At 36.7% G+C, this 23,132-nt stretch overlaps 1 protein-coding gene across 2 annotated transcripts in view; it reads right to left on the reverse strand.

Annotated features, from left to right (window-relative positions):
- Positions 1 to 23,132, reverse strand: part of Wdr49 (WD repeat domain 49) — a 191,284-nt gene that overhangs the window by 50,769 nt on the left and 117,383 nt on the right. For both annotated transcript variants that reach the window (XM_031374103.1, XM_031374104.1), the window contains 5 exons: positions 15,503 to 15,633; positions 13,803 to 13,901; positions 11,283 to 11,444; positions 9,104 to 9,291; positions 8,270 to 8,467 (listed from right to left, as the gene is read on the reverse strand). In XM_031374103.1, the coding sequence (XP_031229963.1) occupies positions 8,270 to 8,467; positions 9,104 to 9,291; positions 11,283 to 11,444; positions 13,803 to 13,901; positions 15,503 to 15,633 (778 nt within the window). The remainder of the gene's footprint in view (positions 1 to 8,269; positions 8,468 to 9,103; positions 9,292 to 11,282; positions 11,445 to 13,802; positions 13,902 to 15,502; positions 15,634 to 23,132) is intronic.

A 23,132-nucleotide genomic window follows, 5' to 3' on the forward strand; every position in this document is an offset into this window, starting at 1 on the left:
GCTTTGAGGTGAAGGTCCCTGATCCATTTGGACTTGAGCTTTGTACAAGGAGAAAGGAATGGATCGATGTGCATTTTTCTACATCATACATCACATCTTAACCACAGTTTTTTCTCTCTCCATTTCTCTTGCCCACGTCATATCCCATTACTCTTCTATCTCCCAGAGCCATGTCCCCTATATTTCCTCTTCAGAAAAAAGCAGGCCACCAAGAGACAAGAGGAGAAAATAGGACATAATAAGACAAGGAAAAAACTGAAGAAGGCAACCTAATAGAAAGATAGACATGCCTAGAACAGGCAACAGAGTCAGAGATACAACTGCAGCCATTGTTAGGATGTTAGGAGTCCACTGAAAATACCAAGCTAAGAGCCATAGCACATCTGAAGTGAACTTGATACAAACATATTCAGGCCCCACCCTAGCTTTTCCAGTCTCTGTGAGCCCATGTGAGCCCTGCTTTGTTGATTTGGTGGGCCATGTTCTTATGATGTCCTCCATTCCTTCTTACTCTTCAGTTTTTCCTGTTCCTTTTCTTAAGGGATTCCTAACCCCCTAGAGGAGGGATCCAATGGAGAACTCAAATTTAAACTCTCTCTCCATATAATGTCTACCTATGGGTCTTGCACTGGCTCCCATCTGCTGGTAGAGGGAGCCTCTTTGATGACAATTCTACAAGGCACTAATTTATGAATATAGCAGAAAATCATTAAGAAATATTTCACAGATTTTGTTTTGGCAGCTGTGTTCAGTTCTAGCTTATATCTTTAGGCTACTTAGTCTCTGGCTTCTGGCCATCCAGATAGTATAGGGTATAGGCTCCATCTCATAAGACTCAAATTAAAACAAGCATTGGTTGGATAGTACCCCATATCATCTATCAGGCAGGACAGATTATAGGTACAAGGGAAAGTTTGACCTTTCTACATTCAATGAGCTGTGTGGATATTGTCTTAGTAAATGGGACTCTACTTTTTGTTTGTTTATTTGTTTTGCTTTGGTTTGGTTTGGTTTTTTCAAGAAAGAAATTTGCCTGCCTCTGCCTCCCAAGTTCTGGGTCTAAAGACATGTGCTACCACTGCCAAGTGGGACTTCAGTTTTAAATTTCAGAGAATGACCTTCTGTTCTCTTATCAGCCTGTGTTATTTAGGGATCTCCACCTAACCACCTTGGGCACCAACTCAGCAGAATCAACCCAATCCTACCACTGGAAGCATTGCCTGGCTACAAGAGATGGCTAGTTCAGACACTATAGCCTCCATCACTAGAAGTCCATCACTAGCGTTATCCTCATAGATTCCAGAATGTGTCTGAAGCACTGGATTTTCACATACACCCATTGATATTCCCAATTCTACCTGTCTCTTCCTGGACTCTCTCCCTCTATCCCTCCTCACCACCTGATCCTTCCTGATATAGCCCCCATTGCCCCCAGTCCATCCAAAAACATGTTCTACTTCCCTTTCCCAGGAAGGTTCAAGTGCCCACCTCCAGCCACTCTCTTTACCTAACCTGTCTGGGTCTGTGGATTATAACTTGATTATCATTTCTGTAATGGTTAATATCTGTTTATGATTGAATATATACAATATTTTTTGATTCTGGGTTATGCCATTCAGGGTGATTGTTTTTCCTGTAGCATCCATTTGCCTGAAATTTTCTTATCATTTTTAAGATGTGTGTAAATGTGTAATTTTGTTTTTCCATTCTTTTCTTGAGAGATATCTAGGATGCTTCTAGTTTCTGGTTATTATAAATAAAATCCTCAATGCACATAGTTAATCAAGTGTCATTGTGGTAAGGCAGAGCATCCTTTTGATACATGCTCAAGAGTAGCATAGCTGGATCTTGACTTTACACTACCACCAGCAATGGAGGAGTGCTCTCTTTGCTACGTATCCCCACCAATATGAGATGTCACTTGTGTTTTGGATCTTCCCCACTCTGACAAGGTAGGATGGAATCTCAAACTAACTTTGACATGCATTATTTCTTTTAATTATTTTTGAGCTTAAAGATCTTGAGCATTCCTTGGCCACTTGAGAGTCTTCCATTAAAATTCTGTTTAGATGTGTACTCTACTTTTATTTGGATTATTTGGGTTCATAGCTACCTAGTTTTGTGACTTCTTTATATGTTTTAAATATTAGTCCTCTATTGAAACTAGGGTTGTTAAAAATTATTCCCATTATGTAGCCTGACTCTGTCACATTGATGGTCCCTTTTGTCTTACAAAAGTTTTTTAGTTTCATGAGGTTCCACTTAATTGTTGATCAGTGTTCTATTCACAAAGTCCACTTTTGTGCCAGTGCACTCAAGGGTATTCCCCACTGTCTCTTATCAGTTTTGGTGTATCTGGTTTTATTTTGAGGTATTTGTTCCACTTGGAATTTTATGCAGGGTGATAAATATTGGTCTGTTTCCATTCTTCTACATGTGGGCATCCAGTATGAACAACATCATTTGTTCAAGATACTGTCTTTTTTTCCAGTGTATTTCTGGTTTCTTTATGAAAAACCAAGTGCCCATCAGTGTGTGGGTTTGATTTAATTAGTCAATGTGTCTGTTCTTGTGTGAATAACAAGAAGTTTTTATTACTATAGATGTGAATTTTACAGCTTGAAATCTGAGATAGATAGCATTGTTTTAGCTATCCTGGGTTTGTTGTTGTTGTAGTCGTAGCTGTTGTTGTTTTCCATAAGAAATTAAGGATTGTTCTTTACAGGTCTATAAAGAATTGTGTTGAAACTTTGAGGGAGATTTCATAGACTCTGTAGATTGCTTTGGTAGGATGGACATTTTTACTATTAATCCTATTGACCCATGACTATGGGAGATCTTTCCATCTTCCAATATCTTCTTCAATCTCTTTCTTCAAAGGCTTGAAGTTTTTTCATAAATGACTTTCGCTTGCTTGGCTAGGGTTACCCCAAGATATTTTACATTAAGTGAGGGTTTGAGGCTATTGTGAAAGTGTTCTTTCCATGATTCTTTCCATCTCAGTAAATTAGTCATTTGTAAATAGGAGGAATACTGATTTTTTAAAATTTTTTTTAGTTAATCTTGTATCCTGTCACTACATCAAAAGGGTTTATCAGGGCTAGAGCATACCAGGTGGAATTTTTTAGAGTCATTTATGTATGCAATCATCCTATCTGCAGATAATAATACTTTGATTTACTTCTTTCCATTTTGTATTCCATTGATCTCCTTCAGTTGTCTTACTGCTTCAGCTAAAATTTGAAGCACTATATTGAATAGATATTTAGCCACTAGATATCCTGGTTTTGTTCCAAATTTTAGTGGAATTGCATTGAGTTTCTCTCTATTTAATTTGATGTTGGCTGTAAGCTTTCAGTAAGTTGCTTTTATTATGTTAAGGCAATGATAAATCCCTTATCTCCTCAGGATTTTTATAGTGATGTGGTGTTGGATTTTTTTTTTAAGACCTTTTCTATATCTAATGAAATCATCATGTTGTTTCTTCAGTTTGTTTATCTGGTGGATTTCATTTTCTGATTTTCACATACTAAAGCATCTCCTCATTTATAAGATGAAGCCTACTTGATCATAGTGTATGATCTTTTTGATGTGTTCTGGGATTCAGTTTAAATGTATTTTATTGAGTATTTTTGCCTGTATGTTCCTAAGGAAACATCGTCTGCAATTCTATTTCTTTGTTGAGCCTTTATGTGGTGTAGGTATCAGGATAATTGTGGCTTCATAAAATGAATGGGACAATGTTCTTTCTGTTTCTATTTTGTAGAAAAATATGAGTAGTATTGTCATTAACTCTTTGAAATACTAAAACCATCTGGCTCTGGGCTTTTTTTTGTGAGAATTTAATGTGTTTCTATTTCATTACATTGTCGATCTGATATTGACTAAAATTTGTTAAGAGGTACCTACTGAGAAAACTTTCCATTTTTTACCGATTTTCAAACTTTGAGAAGTACAGGTTTTTAACATATGTCCTTATTATTCTCTGGATTTTCCTAGTATCTCTTATGTCCTCCTTTTCATTTCTAAATTTTGTTTTTTAATTTTGATGTTTCTTTCCATCTTTTAGTTGGTTATATAAGAATTTCTCAGGAGACAACTATATCCGTCTCCTGTCATCCAGTACTTGCTGGAATCCACAAAGTGTCTAGATTTGTTGATTGAATATGGGAAGGATTCCCAGGTAGAACAGTCTCTGAATTGTCCTTCATTTAGTCTCTGATCCATAGTTAGTCTCTACAACTCCATCCATGGGCATTTTGTTCCCCTTTTTAAGAAGGAACGAAATATCCACACTTTGGTCTTCCTTCTTCTTGTGATTTGTGGTTTGTTCTTTGTGTATTCCGATCTTCTGAGCTAATATCCACTTATCAGAGAATGCATACCATGTGTGTTATTTTGTGATTGATTTACCTCACTCAGGATGATATTCTCCAGATCCATCCATTTCCCTAGAATTTCATAAATTCATTGTTTTTAATAGCTGAGTAGTACTCCATTGTGTAGATGTACCACAATTTCTGTATCCATTCCTCTGTTGAGGGACATCTGAGTTGTTTCCAGTTACTGGCTATTATAAATAAAGCTGCTATGAACATAGTGGAACGTGTATCCTGAGAGGCTCTGACAGTACCTGACTAACACAGACGTAGAGGCTCACAGCATCCATTGGCCTGAGTATAGGGTCTCCAATGAAGGAGCTAGAGAAAGGACCCAAGGAGCTGAAGGGTTTGCAGCCCCTTAGGACGAACAGCAATATGAACTAACTAGTACCCTCAGAGCTCTCAGGGACTAAAACTCCAACCAAAGAGTACATATGGGGCGGGGGGACTCATGGCTCCAGCAGCATGTGTATTGCAGAGGATGGCCAAATCAGTCATCAATGGGAGGAGAGGACCTTGGCCCTGTGAAGGTTCTATGCCCTAGTATAGGGGAATGCCAGGGCCAGTAAGTGGGAAAGGGTAGGGTGGTGAGTGGGGGGGGGAACAGGGGATTGTTTTACTTTTTGGATTTTTTATTTATTTTTTATTATTTTATTTTATTTTATTTTTCTTTCTCTATGTTTTTAGTGTTTTAATTATTATGTGGTGAGGGAACTCTCTTTTCTTGTTCAATATCTTTAGTGATCAGTATGCTTCTTGTATCTTGATAGGCATGTCCATCCTTTTACAAATCTCATATCCAAGTGCATCAAAAACCTCCACAGAAAACCAGATACACTAAAAACTAATAGAGGAAAAAGTGGGAAAGAGCCTTGAAAACATGGGCACAGGGGAAAAGTTCCTGAACAGAGCACCAATGACTTGTGCTATAAGATCAACAATCGACAAATGGGACCTCAATAAATTGCAAAGATTCTGTAATGTAAAGGACACTGTCAATAGTACAAAATGGCAACCAAAAGATTGGAAAAAGACCTTTACCAATCCTACTGCCAATAGAGGGCTAATATATACAAAGAAACCAAGAAGTTAGACTTCAGAGTATCAAATAACCCTATTAAAAATGAGGTACAGAGCTAAACAAATATTCTCAATTGAGGAATAACAAATGGCTGAGAAGCACCTAAAGAAATGCCTAACACCCTAAGTCATCAGGAAAATGAAAATCAAAACAACCCTGAGATTCCACCTCATACCAATCAGAATGACTAACGTCAAAAACTCAGAAGACAGCAGATGCTGGCAAGGATGTGGAAAAAGAGGAACACTTCTCCATTGCTGGTGGGATTGCAAGTGGGTACAACCATTCTGGAAATCAGTCTGGCAGTTCCTCAGAAAATTGGACATTGTAATGCCTGTACCCAGAAATACCATTCCTAGGCATACACCCAAAAGATACTCCAATATATAACAAAGCTACATGGTCCACTATGTTCATAGCAGCCTTATTTATAATAGCCAGAAGCTAGAAACAACCCAGATGTCCCTCAACAGAGGAGTGGATACAGAAAATGTGGTACACCTACACAATGGAGTACTACTCAGCTATTAAAAACAATGAATTTAGGAAATTCTAGGGAAATGGATGGATCTGGAGAATATCATCCTGAGTGAGGTAAATCAATCACAAAAGAATGCACATGGTATGCACTCCCTGATAAGCGGATATTAGCCCAAAAGCTCGGAATGCCCAAGATAAAATTCACAGACCATATGAAGCTTAAGAAGAAGGAAGACCAAAGTATAGGTGCTTTGGTCCTTCTTAGAAAGGAGAAGAAAATACTCACAGAAGCAAATACAGAGACAAGTCTGTAGCAGAGTCTGAAGGAAAGGCCATCCAAAGACCACCCCACCAGGGAATCCATATACAGTCATCAAACCTAGACACTGTTATGGATGCCAAGAAATGCTTTCTGAAAGGAGCCTGATATAGCTTTCTCCTGAGAGGCCCTGCCAGAGCCTGACAAACACAGAGGCAGATGCTTGCAGCCAGCCATTGGATTGAGCATGGGGTCTCCAAAGGAGGAGTTAGAGAAAGGACTGAAGGAGCTGAAGGGGTTTACAACCCTATAGGAAGGACAACAATATAAACCAACCAGACCCCAGAGAACTCCTGGGGACTAAATCACCAACCAAGGAGTATAGCAGAGAGGATGGCTTTGTTGGGCTTCAATGGGAGAAGAGGCTCTTAGTCTTGTGAAGGCTTGGTACGCCAATGTAGGGGAATTTGAGTGCAGGAAGGAGAGAGTGGGTAGATGGGGGAATACCCTCATAGAAGCAGGGGGATGCAGAATGAAATAGGGGGTTTCTGTGGTGGAGTAACCAGGAAAGGGGACAATATTTGAAATGTAAATAAAGAAAATATCCAATAAAAAAGATTTAAAGAGAACACTAAAAAAAAAAAAAAAGAAAGAAAGAAAGAAATTTTTCTTCCATGACTTTGTTGAAATTATTTGGATTCATCTCCTTCTTCTATTTCTGTTATCTTTAGATTTGGTCTTTTTTTTATAATGACCCAGACCTCCTGGATGTTTTATGTCAGGAGTTTTTTAGATTTAACTTTTTTTGGACTGATATATCCATTCTTCTATCATATCTCCAGTGTCTGACATTCTCTCTTCCGTCTGTGATATTCTGCTGGCAAAATTTGTTTCCATAATTCCTGTTTGAAATCCTAAATTTTTCATATCCAGAATTCTCTGTTTGTGATTTATTTAATAATAAATATTTCCACTTTCAGGTCTTGAATTGTTTTATTCATTCCTTCAAATGACTTTTTTTTATTTTTTTGCTTTCATTAAAGGATTTATTCATTTCCACCAATAGTTTTGTGTTTTCCTTGATTTCTTTAAGGGATTTATTCATTTCCTCCTTAAGCGTGTCTACCATCTTCATATAGTTGGTTTTAAGGTCGTTTTCTTGTGTTTCTGCTACATTAAATTATTTGGAGCCTGCTGTGGTAAAATAGTTGGGTTTTGGTGGAGATATACTGCCCTGGCTGTTATTGTGTTCTTATGCATTGAGGGACATCTAGACATCTAGGTTTGGAAAGATTAGAAGTCTAGTTCCTGATGGCTGACTTTTTCTTTGTTGGGTGGGTGTTTTATTCTTCGATTTTTGTTTCCTTGCTGGATTTTTGGAGCATGTGATAGCTGTATTTTGACTCTTTTACTGCCCTGCTCTGTAACATCTGCTGGAAGATGGGCTATAATGAAGAGCAGAGGGAGGGGGAATAGGAGGGGACAGTCTGTGAAACCCACAGGAGATATAGGCAGGGGGAAGAGACACTACAGCTACAGTATTAGGGGCTGCCCTGAGGGATTGAATCTAGAGGAACACACAGAGAGGGGTAAAGATTGGCAGGCGGCCTACTTGGTTTGCTGGCTGGAGTGGGCTCTGGCTGATCAGGAGACACCTTTTGGTATTAGGGGCTGTGCTATACTGACTAATGTTGGGAGGAAGGTGAATGGTGATGACCTGTGTGATCCATGGGAAATATTTGCAGGGTGAGGGAAGGCTGTTGCTGCTGCTGGCCTGCTGCAGTACTAGGGATGAGAAGCTGGGTTTTTCTATTTAAAAAAGTCCTATAATAAATATGTTACACCATCAGGAGTCAACATCTTTCCATGTCTCATATCCCTTTCCCTTCATGGAGATTGTAGCTGCTAGTAGTAATCAGGTAAAGTGATAACAGTGTTACAGCTACAGAAATGCCCAACAGTTCATTCTTATGCTTTAAAGAGCAGAGGAGATTTTCATGGAAATAAGGCCAAATGTATACTAAGTATCAAGTAAGTTCTACAATAGCACAGAAAGAATGTGCATACCTGACCAAAGATCAAGGCAGGAGCATTGGAAAGTCCAGTCACACAGACACTGCAGTCTGCAGAGGAGGAAATGATAAGCAAATGGCCACCGGACTCACATATCTCCAAGGCACTTATGCGGTCCACATGAGGTTGAAATGATCTGAGCAAAGCTGGAGTCTGGGTAATTTTGCTCTCAGTGGAGTTAGTACAATACTCCTGAATGAGAAGAAATGCCCTTACATTTAGAAATTCAAATATTAAATGAATTGTAATAATACCACTGTTTTAAGAGCTAGATGTGGAAGTGCTGGTGTCTGGGGAGTGGGGGGAGGTGCATTTAGAGATGATAACCTATGGTCCACATTAAAGTATAACATATATAGATAACATATAGATGATATAACAGAGCTTGTCCAAATAGAGATACCTAATATTACACTATCTTATGATTTTAAATGGAGCAAGTCATTGGTTATTTTTAAAACAACTGACTCAGGCTGGTTATAAGTAGCTGAAGGACCAGCACACTAGTAGACATTTAGAATTTGTTTCATTTAAGATGTATCTGAATGTTTATGTCCAAACTCTCTCCCTCTCCCTCTCCCTCCTCCTCTCCCTCTCCCTCTCCCTCTTCCTCTGTATGTGTGTGTGTTTCAATTACTTTTAAAAGGTCTCTGCCTCAAACTGATGTCTTTAAAATACTCAGGATGAAGCATTTTTTTCCATTATCTACAAAACAGATGAAGTGCAACTCACATCACTAAATACCTTTTATAAGATATTTTGCAAAAAAAAAAAAAAAAAAATCTAGTGATAGTAGATAGTACTACTGTGAGAATATTTCCCACTTACCTCTATGTCCCAGATTTTCATCCATCCATCAGAATCTCCAGTGGCAAGGTATTGATTCAGTTTATCAGTAGACATAATAATGGAGCCAACTCCAGCATGTGCCAAAAATTCGGCCATAAGTACTTTCTTAAATATATCCCAAAATCTGACATAACCAGATGCTCCACATGACACCAGGTTAGCACCTCCTATTACATGGGGGAAATCTAATTAGGAAGCTACACCCATAAATCCCAAAGAGGTTTCTTGCAGTGACTTCCCCTGTGGGGAGCATAGGACAGTAGAGAGGTCAGTAGCACTGTGATCTATCCAGACCCCCATTCTGATTCTTTAAATTATACAATAGTGCTTATTTTATGATAACCTTTATGAAACATTAAGGAGAATTTTTGTGGACTATTAATAAATTATGTAAACTATTCCACTAAGTTTGGTTTTCTTTTGTTCATTTGCTACATTGATATTGTTTGCAATTAAGTTAAATAAAATTAATTTCTTTTTTGAATAAATTTATAAAATACTAACTTAAACATTATGAAATTATTATGAAAGTATGACACTTATTTTCCATGATAAGCCATTGGATATGTACACATGAAGCAACAACTCCCATACATAAGTCTTGATGCACATATGCCCTTATGACAGCACAGGTATAGATTTTTTTATTGAACAATAATGGATGTTAATTATGAGATCATTTTAAAATTTTTTGTTCAGATATTTATTGTATGCCCATATAGAACCATTTTCTCCTTAATTAATCTGAAACTAACTGTTTACACTTTCCATTTATGTAAGAATGCTCCTTGAAAGCATTCCTCTGTGGCAAACTTATTACTGGATTCCTCTATAGACTATTTCACTTTTGTTTTACAATTGCATTTGTGATAAACAGTATAGTGAAGGCAGAAGTGATAGCAGATCTGCTTCAGTAGGAACATTCTATAAATCTAACATTAAAAAGAATTAGTTGCCGGGCGGTGGTGGCGCACGCCTTTAATCCCAGCACTTGGGAGGCAGAGGCAGGCGGATTTCTGAGTTCGAGGCCAGCCTGGTCTACAGAGTGAGTTCCAGGACAGCCAGGGCTATACAGAGAAACCCTGTCTCGAAAAAAAACCAAAAAAAAAAAAAAAAAAAAGAATTAGTTATGAGGAATTGAAAGTAATTTTAGGATAATATTTCATAATGTGAAGATTAATTTATTTTGGAGAATGAATAGCTTTATAATCTGTTTCAAATCCACCTTAAATGTTGCATACTGGTTTTGAAACAAAGTTAGGTATAACTTTATTGATGGTGAAAATTATATACAAAATCATGCAGGTTTTCCATTTGCAAATTCAACGTGGAAACGTGATTATACAAATTATAGCTCAGATATGTGCATTACCTTCTCCAATCATAGAATTCTCATATCTGGATCTCTTAGGTTATACACACAAAAAATTATCTATCAAAATATAATTCATGGAAAATCAATGAATCTTCTCTAAGTTATATTTTGTAGAGCAAGATGTAAGCTGCATCCAAATATTGCTATTTTGTCTATAAACCAACAGTTTTCCCACAGTTACCTCTGGGTATCACCAATGTTAGTGTCTCCACAAATAATTCAAATGGGACTCTGATCTATTATATGAAGTGGCAATAATACTCTGAACTTCCCAAACAATATTGAGATTAAGACATGAGCCATGTAGCCCTCATGGTGGGATAGGCAATCACTTCAAACCTCCCGCACTGAGTCATATTTCCAACTTCCTCAATGAAGCCCCTCCTCAGTGCAGTCACAGATATTATTCATTTGATACACATGGACCTACATATTGACTCACAGATTTGCAGCCTGTATTTAACTACACCTTCTGCCCTTCTCAAACACCTATCTATTATGACATAAACACTGATAAAATTTGTTTGCCATATGAAATAGTTGTTGAAATTGTTCTCACTCTCATCTCAACATAGACAACAGATAAATTATTTGGCAGATCTATTTGCCACCCTCACCAGTCTGAGTTTCCTGTCCAAGTGTCCCTGACCTTTCATAAACCAGGGCAGGCTTGATAGCTATGCAAAGTTAAATACTACAAGACCTAGTTAATAAAATAGATTGAACTTCCTTATTGCTTTCTTTATCAAATACAGAAAGGCAAAATGAAAACACATATTTTACCTGTGGCTGCATTGGTTTTCCTTGCTTCAAGGAAGCAAAGCCTCATAACAGCATTATTACCTTCTGTGTCAATCTTTACATTCCCAGCAGCCTGGGTGGCCTGGTCTGCCACACAGTGAGTTGCACAGCTTCTCCTGGCATTAAGCTGTTGGACTTCTACATCTGGGATAAAGAAAAATCCAGGGCTCTTGGTGAAGAGAACTGTCATCTGTTCAAATCCAAACCTCAGACAAGATAACCACCACCCCATGAAGTCTCACAACATATACTCAGCTCCCATTAGGTCTCCTACTAGTCTCTTCTACAACCTCTACTGAAAAGATTGCCTGATTTCAATTTTGCTTTGCATATTCCAGGCACACATCCCATTATGAATTAATTAGAACTTCAAATCATAATCATAGTTACTATCACAGACATCCCAATATGTTCAAGATAAATGTGTCTCTAATGGCATGAAATTCTAGTTAATGCTAACCTTTCAAGTACTTAATGAACATGAAATCAAGTTAATAAATAAATGTATACTTAAATAGATGGTCTTTAATGGTTCTATTTATTAGTATGTTACTCTGGAAAGGACATTACTCATGGTAGTTTAATTATATACTTATCTTCAGGCAAGCTTAGGAAAACTGAAAATGTTTATGTCAAAGTCTATTGATAGTTTGCAGATAGTTTTGTAAAATCCCTACAAAGGTACCTACAAAATTCAAAATGAGAAATATGGTAATGCACAATGTGGGGTGATAAGTCTTTTGGTAACCTGCTTGCTACACAGTTGGGAGAACCTGAGTCCCATTTGCAAAAGGGCATTGTAGTATGCACTTGTATCCCAAAGCTGGTGATGAGGTGAAGATGGATGGCTCTCCATGGTTCACTAGCCACTTGTCTACTTAAGAAATTCCATCCCAGTGAAAGACACTGTCTCAAAACAAAACAAAACATCAAACCAAGGTGGAAGGTACATGAGGAATAGAAGTTACTGTTCACCTCTAGCCTCCCTATGTATATGCATATATTTGTACTTGAATACATGCACATACACACATACACACACACACACAGGAGAAGGAGGAGGAGGAGGAAGAGAGAAGGTGGAGTAGAAGGAAAGAAAAGGAGAAGAATTGTAATAATGTCCTTAATTTCCTTTAGAAGTTTGATATTGTGATTTGAATAAGAATATCATCCATGCTCTCAGATGTTTAAATCTTGATTTCCAGTTGATAAAGCTATTTGGACATAGTGTAGCCTTGCTGGATTAAGTATGTCACTGGAGTCAGGCTTTGAGGCTTAAAATCTACACACATCCCCAGTTCACTTTCTGTTTCATCTTAGCAATTTAAGATGTGAGCACTCAGATTCATGTTCCTGTCACAGTGCTTATGTATTTCTGTCCCCCAGAACCATAAGTGTAAATAATCTCCTGCCATAATTTGTTTTTGTCCTGGTGTTTTATTGCACTAGTTGAAAAAAAACAACAACAAAATAAAGCTTGTTACTTATGTCTTATTTCTCCGTGTATGTAACAATAGCCACAGTTAGTATGCTCTAGATATAAATGGTACTCCCTTGAAGTCAAGGAGAGAGAAAGAGGCAGAATTATACCTTATCCTTGGAATGTTAAGATGAATCTTAATGGGTGCTTCCTTTTATATCAGGCATGAATCTTAATGGGTGCTTCCTTTTATATCAGGCAGCTTGAAGCCTTGTATCTGTAGTCAGATAATCCCTCAAATTCTTACATTTTAAAATTGGTTTTCATACTCCCAATAAATCACTCTTTAGCTACACACACATACTGCACCCAATGGTGAGTACTTTAATAAAGTTAAATTTATTCTCTGTGAGATTACCTAATTGAGCCAATAGGAAATATTTCGACCATAGGGCATGTCATACTCATTATCTAAAGAAGTTGATCTAAAGAATTAGATTCTAAACAAGCCTTAGATCCTAAACAAACTAAAATAAAATATGAAAGACAATTGTGGAGACACTTAGGTATAAAATATTCATGTCCCCTGCTAAAGCCAATAAAATATAATAAACTCCTGCCTAAGCTCCTCTAAGGTTTCTAAAGTAAGGAATAATTTATGATATCCAGGTGGCACAGTATTTAACACAAGCCCCAGACTAAGGGTGAACAATCAGTCAAGGGGACATAGTTCCCATTTTCCTACTAAAGGATACCTAAGATCACTCAAAGGAAATTCTGGAAGTCTTATTGGCTACATCTAAACTAGATGAAAATGAGACTCCTGTTCCCTGGTGTTAGTAATACTGAAATGTTGACATAGCATAAAGACAAAAAAATGGAGGTCTATGGATAGTTTTTAAAGCTAAATCAGTCTTGATGTTCCTCTTAATCACTGTGATAAGACTATACTATCACTAAGCCTTAGAGTTTATAGCCTCTCATCTATAGGTTAGGTGTACACAGAAGCATGTGTATGCATAAACATCCAGGCCTATTGCATGCCAACAAACACAAAAATTTAGTTTCAAACTTGTGCTCACCTAACATGGATGTTAGCTGCCTCTGGTAACCAGGGTGAAGAACATGGTGAGCATTTTCTGTGTTGTTATTCCACAGAACAATTTCTCCATCATAGCTTCCTGTAGGAGCCAAGATAAAGAGCAGAAATTACCAGATAATTATATAAAATGTGGACAAATAGAAACAAAAGGAAGCCATTATCAATGTGTATTAAATAAAACTTGTAAATAGTAGGTATTCTCTATTTTTTAAGACATGAATTATAATGATAGTTGGTAATTTATTTACTGTAAAATTTCAATATATGTAAAGTAACCCATATAGTTGGTGGCTATGATCCAGTTATCTTTATTATTTTACTGTAATAAATCATTTGGAATAAAGGCACTGAAGTTAAACAATTTGAGTCCAAGTACAACTTCTGTTAATTATTAGCTACATAGCCTTACACATGATATTTAACTCAGTTTGATCCCAAAATTTCTTCATCTATAAAACTGGCTTAACAGTTGTACTTACCTTCTGGGGTTATTTTCAGAATGAAAAGTATCTAGAGTGGTGCTGACCATTAGGCAGGGATTGAGAAAGTATAAATTACCCTTAGACTTCTGTTGCTACACTATTTGTGTGCGTGAGAGAGATTTCTTTGCATTTCTTTCATCTAAATTCCTTGTGAAATGTTTTCTCCAGTCCTACAATTCTTCCTATATAAAGTCATTTTTCCTGTTTTGTTTTGATTTGTTTTTTATAGAAAAGAGAGAAAAGCTCAGACAGAAAAAAAATACAATCAAGCTTGTGCTGTGGGAAGAGTCACACAGCAATGTCCAGATGCCACACAGTTTCCCTGGATCAGAGAACCAATGGCAAATGAGAAGCACAAAGGACAGCTGAGTTAGGGTGGGGCATATATATGGTGACTTTCTAAGGCTTAGGGAGAGGAGAGAAAAGTGTATTAAGCTTTGTGCTGTTCTGAACAAAGGAATCTATTTAGCTCAGAAACTATTAGGTAAGATGATGGCTCTCACCACCCCATGGTGGATCTACTACTGTCCACTCTGATTCTCAAGTGCATTATGGACAAAGTTCTTGGCTGAACATTTTCCATGTATAACTGAGGACATGAGAATAGATTAAGAGTTATATTGTGTCAAGCAGTTAATTTGTTCTGGGATATATATAGGAAGAGGTTAGCATGTTATTTAAAATAGAAATGGAAGACAGTTAATATGTTCCAATTAAGAAGCATTTTCATGCCACCAAAGTATGATTCTTACCTAATACTTCTCTTAAAAAAGAATAGTACAATCAGAAGTTAGTGTTTGCTAATGAGTTTATTATATCTTAAGCACTGTGTTAAAATATTATACTGTCTATCTTTACTTTAAAATGAAAACATACCCAAAATATTCTTAGCCAAAGAGAACTATAAGTTAAAGTTTAAATTAAGCCACAACATCATTACAATATCATAGAGTAGGTAAGTAGCAGATCCAGGGTGTGAAATTATTGATACAGCACAGGAGCTCTTGAAACTATTGATACAGCACAGAAGCTGATAGAGCTAACTACCATAGAAGTAAGAAATTAAAGGAGCTGTAAGACTGCTTCCTTGGGAAATCTATTCACTTATATTTTTCAGTTGAGAAAAGTCTTTTCTCAAAGTTTACCAAAATTCAACCAAACTATCTCTAGGCCATTGTCCACTGAAGGCTCAATTTACCTGTAGCAAGAGTTTGCGGGGGCAAAAATGCAGCACACAGGATGTCATCTTGGTGATGGACTCCCCCTTTCCACTCTTCAGACTGGATGAAAAACTGACTAAAGTTCTGAGGCCGAAATACAGTAACCGCTCTGTCAAAATGATATAGAATTTAGCTGCAAATCTAAAATTGGTACTTATTGAGTAACCATTATCCACTTCAATGGAACAATTTGAAAAGTCTGAAAGACTACCACCCAGAATTTTATTGCCACTTGTCATCCATAATAAAGTAAGCTTCTCACTGAAGTTTCTTTAAAACTCTCACATTGAATCTCTAATAAATTACAAATGCTTAACGTGGGAATGTCATTTCTCCTTTTGTAACTACTAAAACCAAGGATACATACAATTATCAGATTATTTATTTCCAACACCCCACAACAAAATTTCTTCACATGAAACTATTAAGACTTCTATGGAAGTAATGATAAAAACCAGGGTATGTCTCTGAACAAATATTGTCTGGTACATGAAATCAGTATGATTTCTTTCATGAAAGCTTCTCTATAGGGTGTGCTACATGGAATCATTCTCTATAGTATTTTCCATAATTGTGGTAGCCATGAAGTCTGTTATCTTACAGTTCACTGTATCTTTAAGAACTATCATTAGTGAAAAGTGTTTGAAAAATCCCATCGCCAGGAAGTATGGCACCTGGAAAATACGGAAATAACAACTTTAGAAAAGTCAACTATGTAGTCCTGCTGACAAACTTGAGTATGGACCAGGATGGAGACAGAGTGAACAATCTGAAGCCTAGGAGGGAATGAAAGAATATAAATAGTAGTTTATGGGATAGTAAGCACTGCCTTATTTCTGATCTGTTGGTCAACATGTATAAAAGTCCTCCCTTCTTTCCATGGCTTACCTCAGTTCAAATGACTGTCAGTTACCCTAGCTTGAGTCTTTACTGCTATTCTTCCTCACCTTTCTCAAACTGTGCTTCTTCACCCAGTTGATTATCCTATAAATATTAGTGGTTATTTGTGAACAAAAAATTTTCTTCTTTTCCTTGAAATTCCTGCTTCCAATATGGAAAATACATCACATTGGTAAGTTTTCATGTATTGTTTGCATTTTCTGAAGAGCTGGCTGTGGAAGCAGGATCCACCCTCTCAATTTCCAGACCCAAGCATATTTGTCTGAAAGTAACCTTTGCTAAGGATGGCCTACTCCCCTGCCAACTCTTGTGAAAAGAAGGGGACAGGGAAATGACAGCAAACTAGACCAAGAGTGAAAACAGGTAGACAGTATATCACTTTCAGCAAATATTTCTATTTTTATACCATGATTTAAAATCCCTGCAGTTGGACCAGATTCAGTCATGAGAAGCTTATCCATGGAGAAAATGTTAAATTGGGAACTCAAAATGATTGCCTCAAACTCTCCAGTCCATTTCTGCTAGATGTTTTGAACACTGGATTTGACAATGTTTTGCTACCTTCCTGTCTATCAATTTTCTTTCTATTACTTGCTATTCTTTCTGTTATTCCAAACAAAAAGAATAAATATTATGGATCACTCTCCAGATAGTACAGAACACAGTTCTTGCTTCTCTTCCTGATCTCTTTATTATGCATTCTTGTGCCTTCATTTTTTGCCCCTTTCTTTCTCTCACCCCTTTGAGTAGAGAATACTTTATTACCATTATTCTCCTTCTCTCTGCTCAGAGATTCCATGTGCAACCATGGACTCCAATATCACTTTCATACAAATGGCTTTTTACTGATATTCATCTACACTTGCCATGACTGGGTGGTTTTCACTTTCCAGTTGGTAGTTTTATACATTGCTAAAATATCTTAACACACATAAAATCAAAATTTGCCAGCTTCTCTCCATACTCTATTCTGAATTTCGTAATTTGGTTCACAGGCCAGGATCACAGTATCCCATGTGCCATTTTTTCTCTCATCACAAATACTTACATGTTTACATTATCTACCCATGACATATTCATTTTTTTACTTCCACTTTAAACAGTCACTCATAGTGCCCTAATGCAGAGTTCCCTACTCCAATGGTCAACAATTTTAAGAGGCTCCTATATCATTGTTGCTAAGTCTACTCTCACAAGATGAATTCTTCATCCTATACTAGACTTACCTGTATATTCTGAAACTTTTGATACACACACACACACACACACACACACACACACACATATATATATATATACATATATATATATATATATATATATATATATATATATATATATATATTGCTTCTCTAAAGAATTCTTTAAACATTAAGAACCTGGAGCCCAAAATAAATAAATAAAACACTATGTGAAATGTGTTAAGTGCTAAAGCACACTGATTAACTGCCATGGGAGTCTAGAGCACAAATCACAGAGGTCCATTTGAGAGCTGTTATTTACTGTGTTCAATAATAACAAACATGCAAGTCTTGGATAAGGAAACATGATAGAAAGAAGAGACAAGAAAATGAAAGACTTAGCCGATGCCTTGCTTAAAAATATTTTTCTGTATTTTCACTTCCTAAATGACAAAATTCAAATGTGTTCCTGTTTTAAAAATCCAATGATATATAAATTTAATTTCCTTCTGAGGAATTATTTCTCCCAATTCTTTTACTAGCAATATATGCATCCTCAATGAAATCTTGACACACCATAAAGTACATATTCTTTGTACAATATTAGGAAATGTTATTTTATTAAAATAAAGATTATATAATACCATAGAGTATTATGTTCACCAGAATTGTACAAATGGATTACAAGCTTTCAAATTTAATGCCTTACAGGAATGTTTATAAATGTCAGGCCTATTCAGAGCTGAGTTACCGAAAAGCACACTGCCTTGCGCAAACTGCATTCTTTCTGATCTCTAAGTACTTCAGACATTTCTAAATATACGTTCTCTTCTTCTAAGGGAGCCCTATATTTATGTATGCCATGCACCATCTTCTGAGGCAATTCATATTCCATGAAGCTTCCATAAGAACTAGCATAAAGAACTCTATTTCCCATAGAAATAGTTATTTCTATGAGAAAAAACTTCTTTTTGACTTTTTGCATTATTCACTAATTAGATTAACACTATATATCTCAGCATCTGGTTTTATGTTGAAGTTCTTAATCCACTTAGACTTGACCTTTGTGCAGGTGATGAATATGAATCAATTTGAATTTTTCTACATGCAGACTACCAGTTATACCAGCACCATTTATTGAAGATGATTTCTTTTTTGGACCCTATGATTTTGGGTTCTTTGTCAAAGATCAAGTATAGGAAGGTAAGTGGGTTCATTTCTGGGTCTTCAATTCTATTCCATTGATCAGTCTGTCTGTCTCTGTATCAATACAATGCAGTCTTTTTTTTATATATTGTTCTATAGTATAGCTTGAGGTCAGGATAGTGATTCCCCTAGAAGTTCTTTTATTGTTGAGAATTGTTTTGTCTTATATTCATTGAATTTGTAGATTGCTTTTGGTAAGATGGCCATTTTCACTATGTTAATCCTATTAATCCATGAAATGGAAGATCTTTCCATCTTCTGATGTCTTCTTTAATTTCTTGCATCAGAGACTTAAATTTATTGTCCTATATTCCTTTCAGTTGCTTGGTCAGAGTTGTATCAAGACATTTTATGTTATTTGGGGCTATTGTGAAAGGTGTTGGTTCCCTAATTTTTTCTCATTTATATAAAGTAAGGCTACTGATTTGATTTAGTTAATTTTATATCCAGCCATTTTGCTGAACTTGCTTATCAGCTGTAGGAGTTCTCTGGTAGAATTTTAGGGGTTGCTTATGTATACTATCATATCATCCTTGAAGAGTGATACCTTGACCTCTTCCTTTCCAATTTGTATCCTCTTAATCTCCATTTGTTTTATTGTTCTAGGTAAAACTTTGAGTACTATATTAAATAGATAAGGAGAAAGTGGAAGTTTTGTCTTGTTGATGATTTTAGTGGGATTGCTTCCAATTTCTCTCCATTTAATTTTATGTTTGTTGTTGGCTTGTTTTTATTAGATGTTTAGGTATGTCCCATGACTTCATGATTTCTCAAAGACTTTTAACATGAAAAGGGTGTTGGATTTTGTCAAAGGATTTCTCAGCATCTAATGAGATGATCATGTGATTTTTTTCCCTTTGAGTTTATTTATATAGTCAATTACGTTGATGGATTTTTGTATATTAAACCATCCCTGTGTCCCTGGGATGAAGCCTACTTGATCCTGATAAATGATGTTTTTGATATGGTCTTGGATTTAGCTTGCAAGAATTTTATTGAGTATTTTGTGTCAATTTTCATAAGCTAATTGATTTGAAGTTGTCTTTTTTTGTTGTTCAGTCTTTGTGTGGCTTAGGCATCAGAGTTACTGTGGCTCCACAGAGTAAATTAGTGGGAATTATCCTTGAAGATTTTGGCACAGGGGAAAATTACCTGAACAGTACACCAATGCCTCAGGCTCTAAGATTTACAATTGTTAAATGGGATCTGTAGAAACTACCAGTCTTCTGTAAAGCAAATGAGACTGTCAATAGGACAAAACAGCAATCTACAGATTGGGAAAAGAGCTTGACTAACCCTAGGTCCAGTAGAGAGCTGAGATCCAATATATATAACAAATTCAAGATGTTAGACTTCAAAAAAACCAAATACCCCAATTAAAAAATGAGTAGAGATAAAAAGAATACTCAACAGAGGAATCTCAAATGGCCAAGAAACACTTAAAGAAATATTCAATATCTTTAGTCATCAGGAAAATGCAAATCAAAAGAACCCTGAAATTCCTTCTTGAAAGAAGAATCAGGATGAAAAAAAAAAAACCATCAAGTGATAGCACATGCTGGAGAAGATGTGGAGAAAGGGAACACTCTTCCATTACTGCTGGTGGGAGTATAAACTGGTACAACCACTCTGGAAATCAATTTGTCTGTTCCTTAGAAAATTAGAAATAGTTCTACTTGAAGTGTCAGCTACACCACTCCTGGGAATATACTCAAAAGATGCCCCATAAGGATACATGTTCCACTATGTTTATAGCAGCCTTATTCTTAATAGTCAGAAACTGGAAGCAACCCAGATGTCCCTCAACTGAAGAATTGATATAGAAAATGTGGTTTGTTTACACAATGGAATATTATTCAGCTAAAAATGAGAATCATGAATCTTGCAGGCAAATGGATAGAGCAAGAAAATATCATCCTGAATGAGGTAATTCAGCCCCTAAAGGATATACATGCTGTGTACTCACTGATAAGTGGATATTAGCCAAAAATACAGAATACCCAGAATACACTACACAGACCAGATCATAGAAATTTAAATAAGGAAGGCTAAAATGGGGATGTTTCAATCCCACTTAGAAGGGGGAACAGAATAATCATGGGAGACAGAGGGAGGGAGGGGTCTGAGTGGGAGAGAAGAGGGGTTGGACAAAAGGGGGAACAGGGTCAGATATGAGGGAAGATAGGAGAGAAGCCTAGAAGACCAGGAGAATGAATATGCAGCGGCCAGGGTTGGGGGATGGGAGATAGGGGAACAGCTAGAAAGTTCCAGAGACCTGGTATATGAGAGGTACCTGGGACTCAATAGTGATGGAACCTGAAGAGCCCACCTCAAGTAGGTAGCCAGGGCCCTAAGTGGAAGGATGGGTACACCAACCCAACTTCAAATTTTTGATCGAAAATTGCTTCTGACTTTAAAAAATATTCAGGGACAAAAATGGAACAGAGACTAAAGGAATGGCTGACCAGATACCGGCCCAACTTTGGATCCATCCCATGGGTAAGTACCAAACTCTGACACTATTACTGATGCTATGCTTGCTTACAGACAGGAGTCTAGCATGGCTTTCCTTTAAGAGGCTCTACCAGCAGCTGACTGAGACAGATGCAGATACTTACACCCAACCATTAGACGGAGGTCAGGAAGAGTTAGGGGAAGGATTGAAGGAACTGAAGAAGGTGACAACCCCATAGGAAGACTAGGTGTCAATTAACATAGATCCTGGGGAGCTCCCAGAGACCAAGCCACCAGCTAAAGAGCATAAACAGTCTGGTCTGAGGCCCTTTGCAAACAAAGAACTGACTGCCTTGTCTGGCCCCAGTGGCAGAGGATGAGCCTAGTCCTGTAGATTCCTGATGCCCAGACAAGGTGGATATTTGGAGAGGGACTCTCGGAGGCAAAAGAGAGGAGGATAAAGTATAGATCTCTGGGAGGAGGGACAAGGAGAAGGCAACATTTGAGATGTAAATAAATTAAACAAAATAATAATTAATTTTAATAAAAGAGTATAAGTCAAAAATCCTGTTAGATTATAAGTACAAAGAAACAGGGATCTTCATCTCTTGAGCTTCTGTAACTATTCCCTTTAGGACTCTCCCTAAAGTCTCTCAGCCCTTCTTGTGCCTCAGTTTCTTTGATAATACTCATCACTGGGCAGCGCTATATTTTATACTTTTTTTGTTTGTCTCTTTTTTTGTTACATTGTTTGTTTGCTGTCTGTCTCATTAAGGAAACAAACAAACAAACAAAATCTTATGGAAGTAGGAACTTTTTCACTTGTATCAATACTAGGATAATTCATACATAACAGGCAGTATACAAGTATCCATCAAAAACAGTTAAAGAATTTTTCCTCTACCAGCAGTCTCAATTAACCTGGACCCCTGAGATCTCTCAGACACTGGACCACCAAGAAGGCAACATATGCCAGCTTTTATGAGGCCCCCAACACATATACAGCAGAGGACTACCAGGTCTGGGTTTAGTCAGAGAGGATACACCGAACCTTAACCCTCAGGAGACTGAAGGCCCCAAGAAGTTTAGAAGTCTGGTGGGGTTGTGGTGGGGGTTGAGGACATCCTTGTGGAGATAGGGGGCAGGGAGAAGGTATGGGATGTGGAACAGTCAGACAGTGGACTGGGAGGGGGATAAAATCTGAAGTTTAAAATTAATTAATTAATTAATTAATTAAATTAATAAATAAAATTAATAAAAAATGAATCATTCCTGTATTTTGAAAAAATAATAATTTTAATATGAATATCATTAATTTCAGTTTAGAAAGATGTTAGAATTAAGGCAATAAGTTCTAAAATTTATCTTACTATCATAACATCATGTGAATGTTTCTAAGTTTATCTACTAATAGTTTAAGAGAAAGGTGAGTATGGAGTGAGCGTGAGAAACCCAGATCAATCATTTATCCATTATGTAAGTTAGTTTCAATGTCAAATGTCTTTTTCTCAAAATTCTCATATTAAATGGAAATAGATATATTCAGGGCACACCACTGAATGTTTTTCATAATATGAAACAAAAAATAGTCCTTTGACATTTGACCTTTTGTGTCAAAACACTGAAAAACTAATTACCTTGCACCTTTCCCTTGAAAGCTAACCTGAAATTTTGATTTGAAATGACAGGGATCCTTAAAATACCCCAAGAATCCACATTCAGTTCTCACCTTTTCCATTTCAAAGACTAATCTCTTTTAAGTTTGGACTTTGCCAAGAATAAAATTAAGTTTCAGAAAGAGCCAGTTTTCAGGTCAATAGAAGTCAGACAGACTTGTCCTTTGGCATTGAAGAAGTTTACCAGTTCT

This window comes from Mastomys coucha, unplaced genomic scaffold (genome assembly GCF_008632895.1).
Source record: "Mastomys coucha isolate ucsf_1 unplaced genomic scaffold, UCSF_Mcou_1 pScaffold16, whole genome shotgun sequence".
Taxonomy (NCBI): domain Eukaryota; kingdom Metazoa; phylum Chordata; class Mammalia; order Rodentia; family Muridae; genus Mastomys; species Mastomys coucha.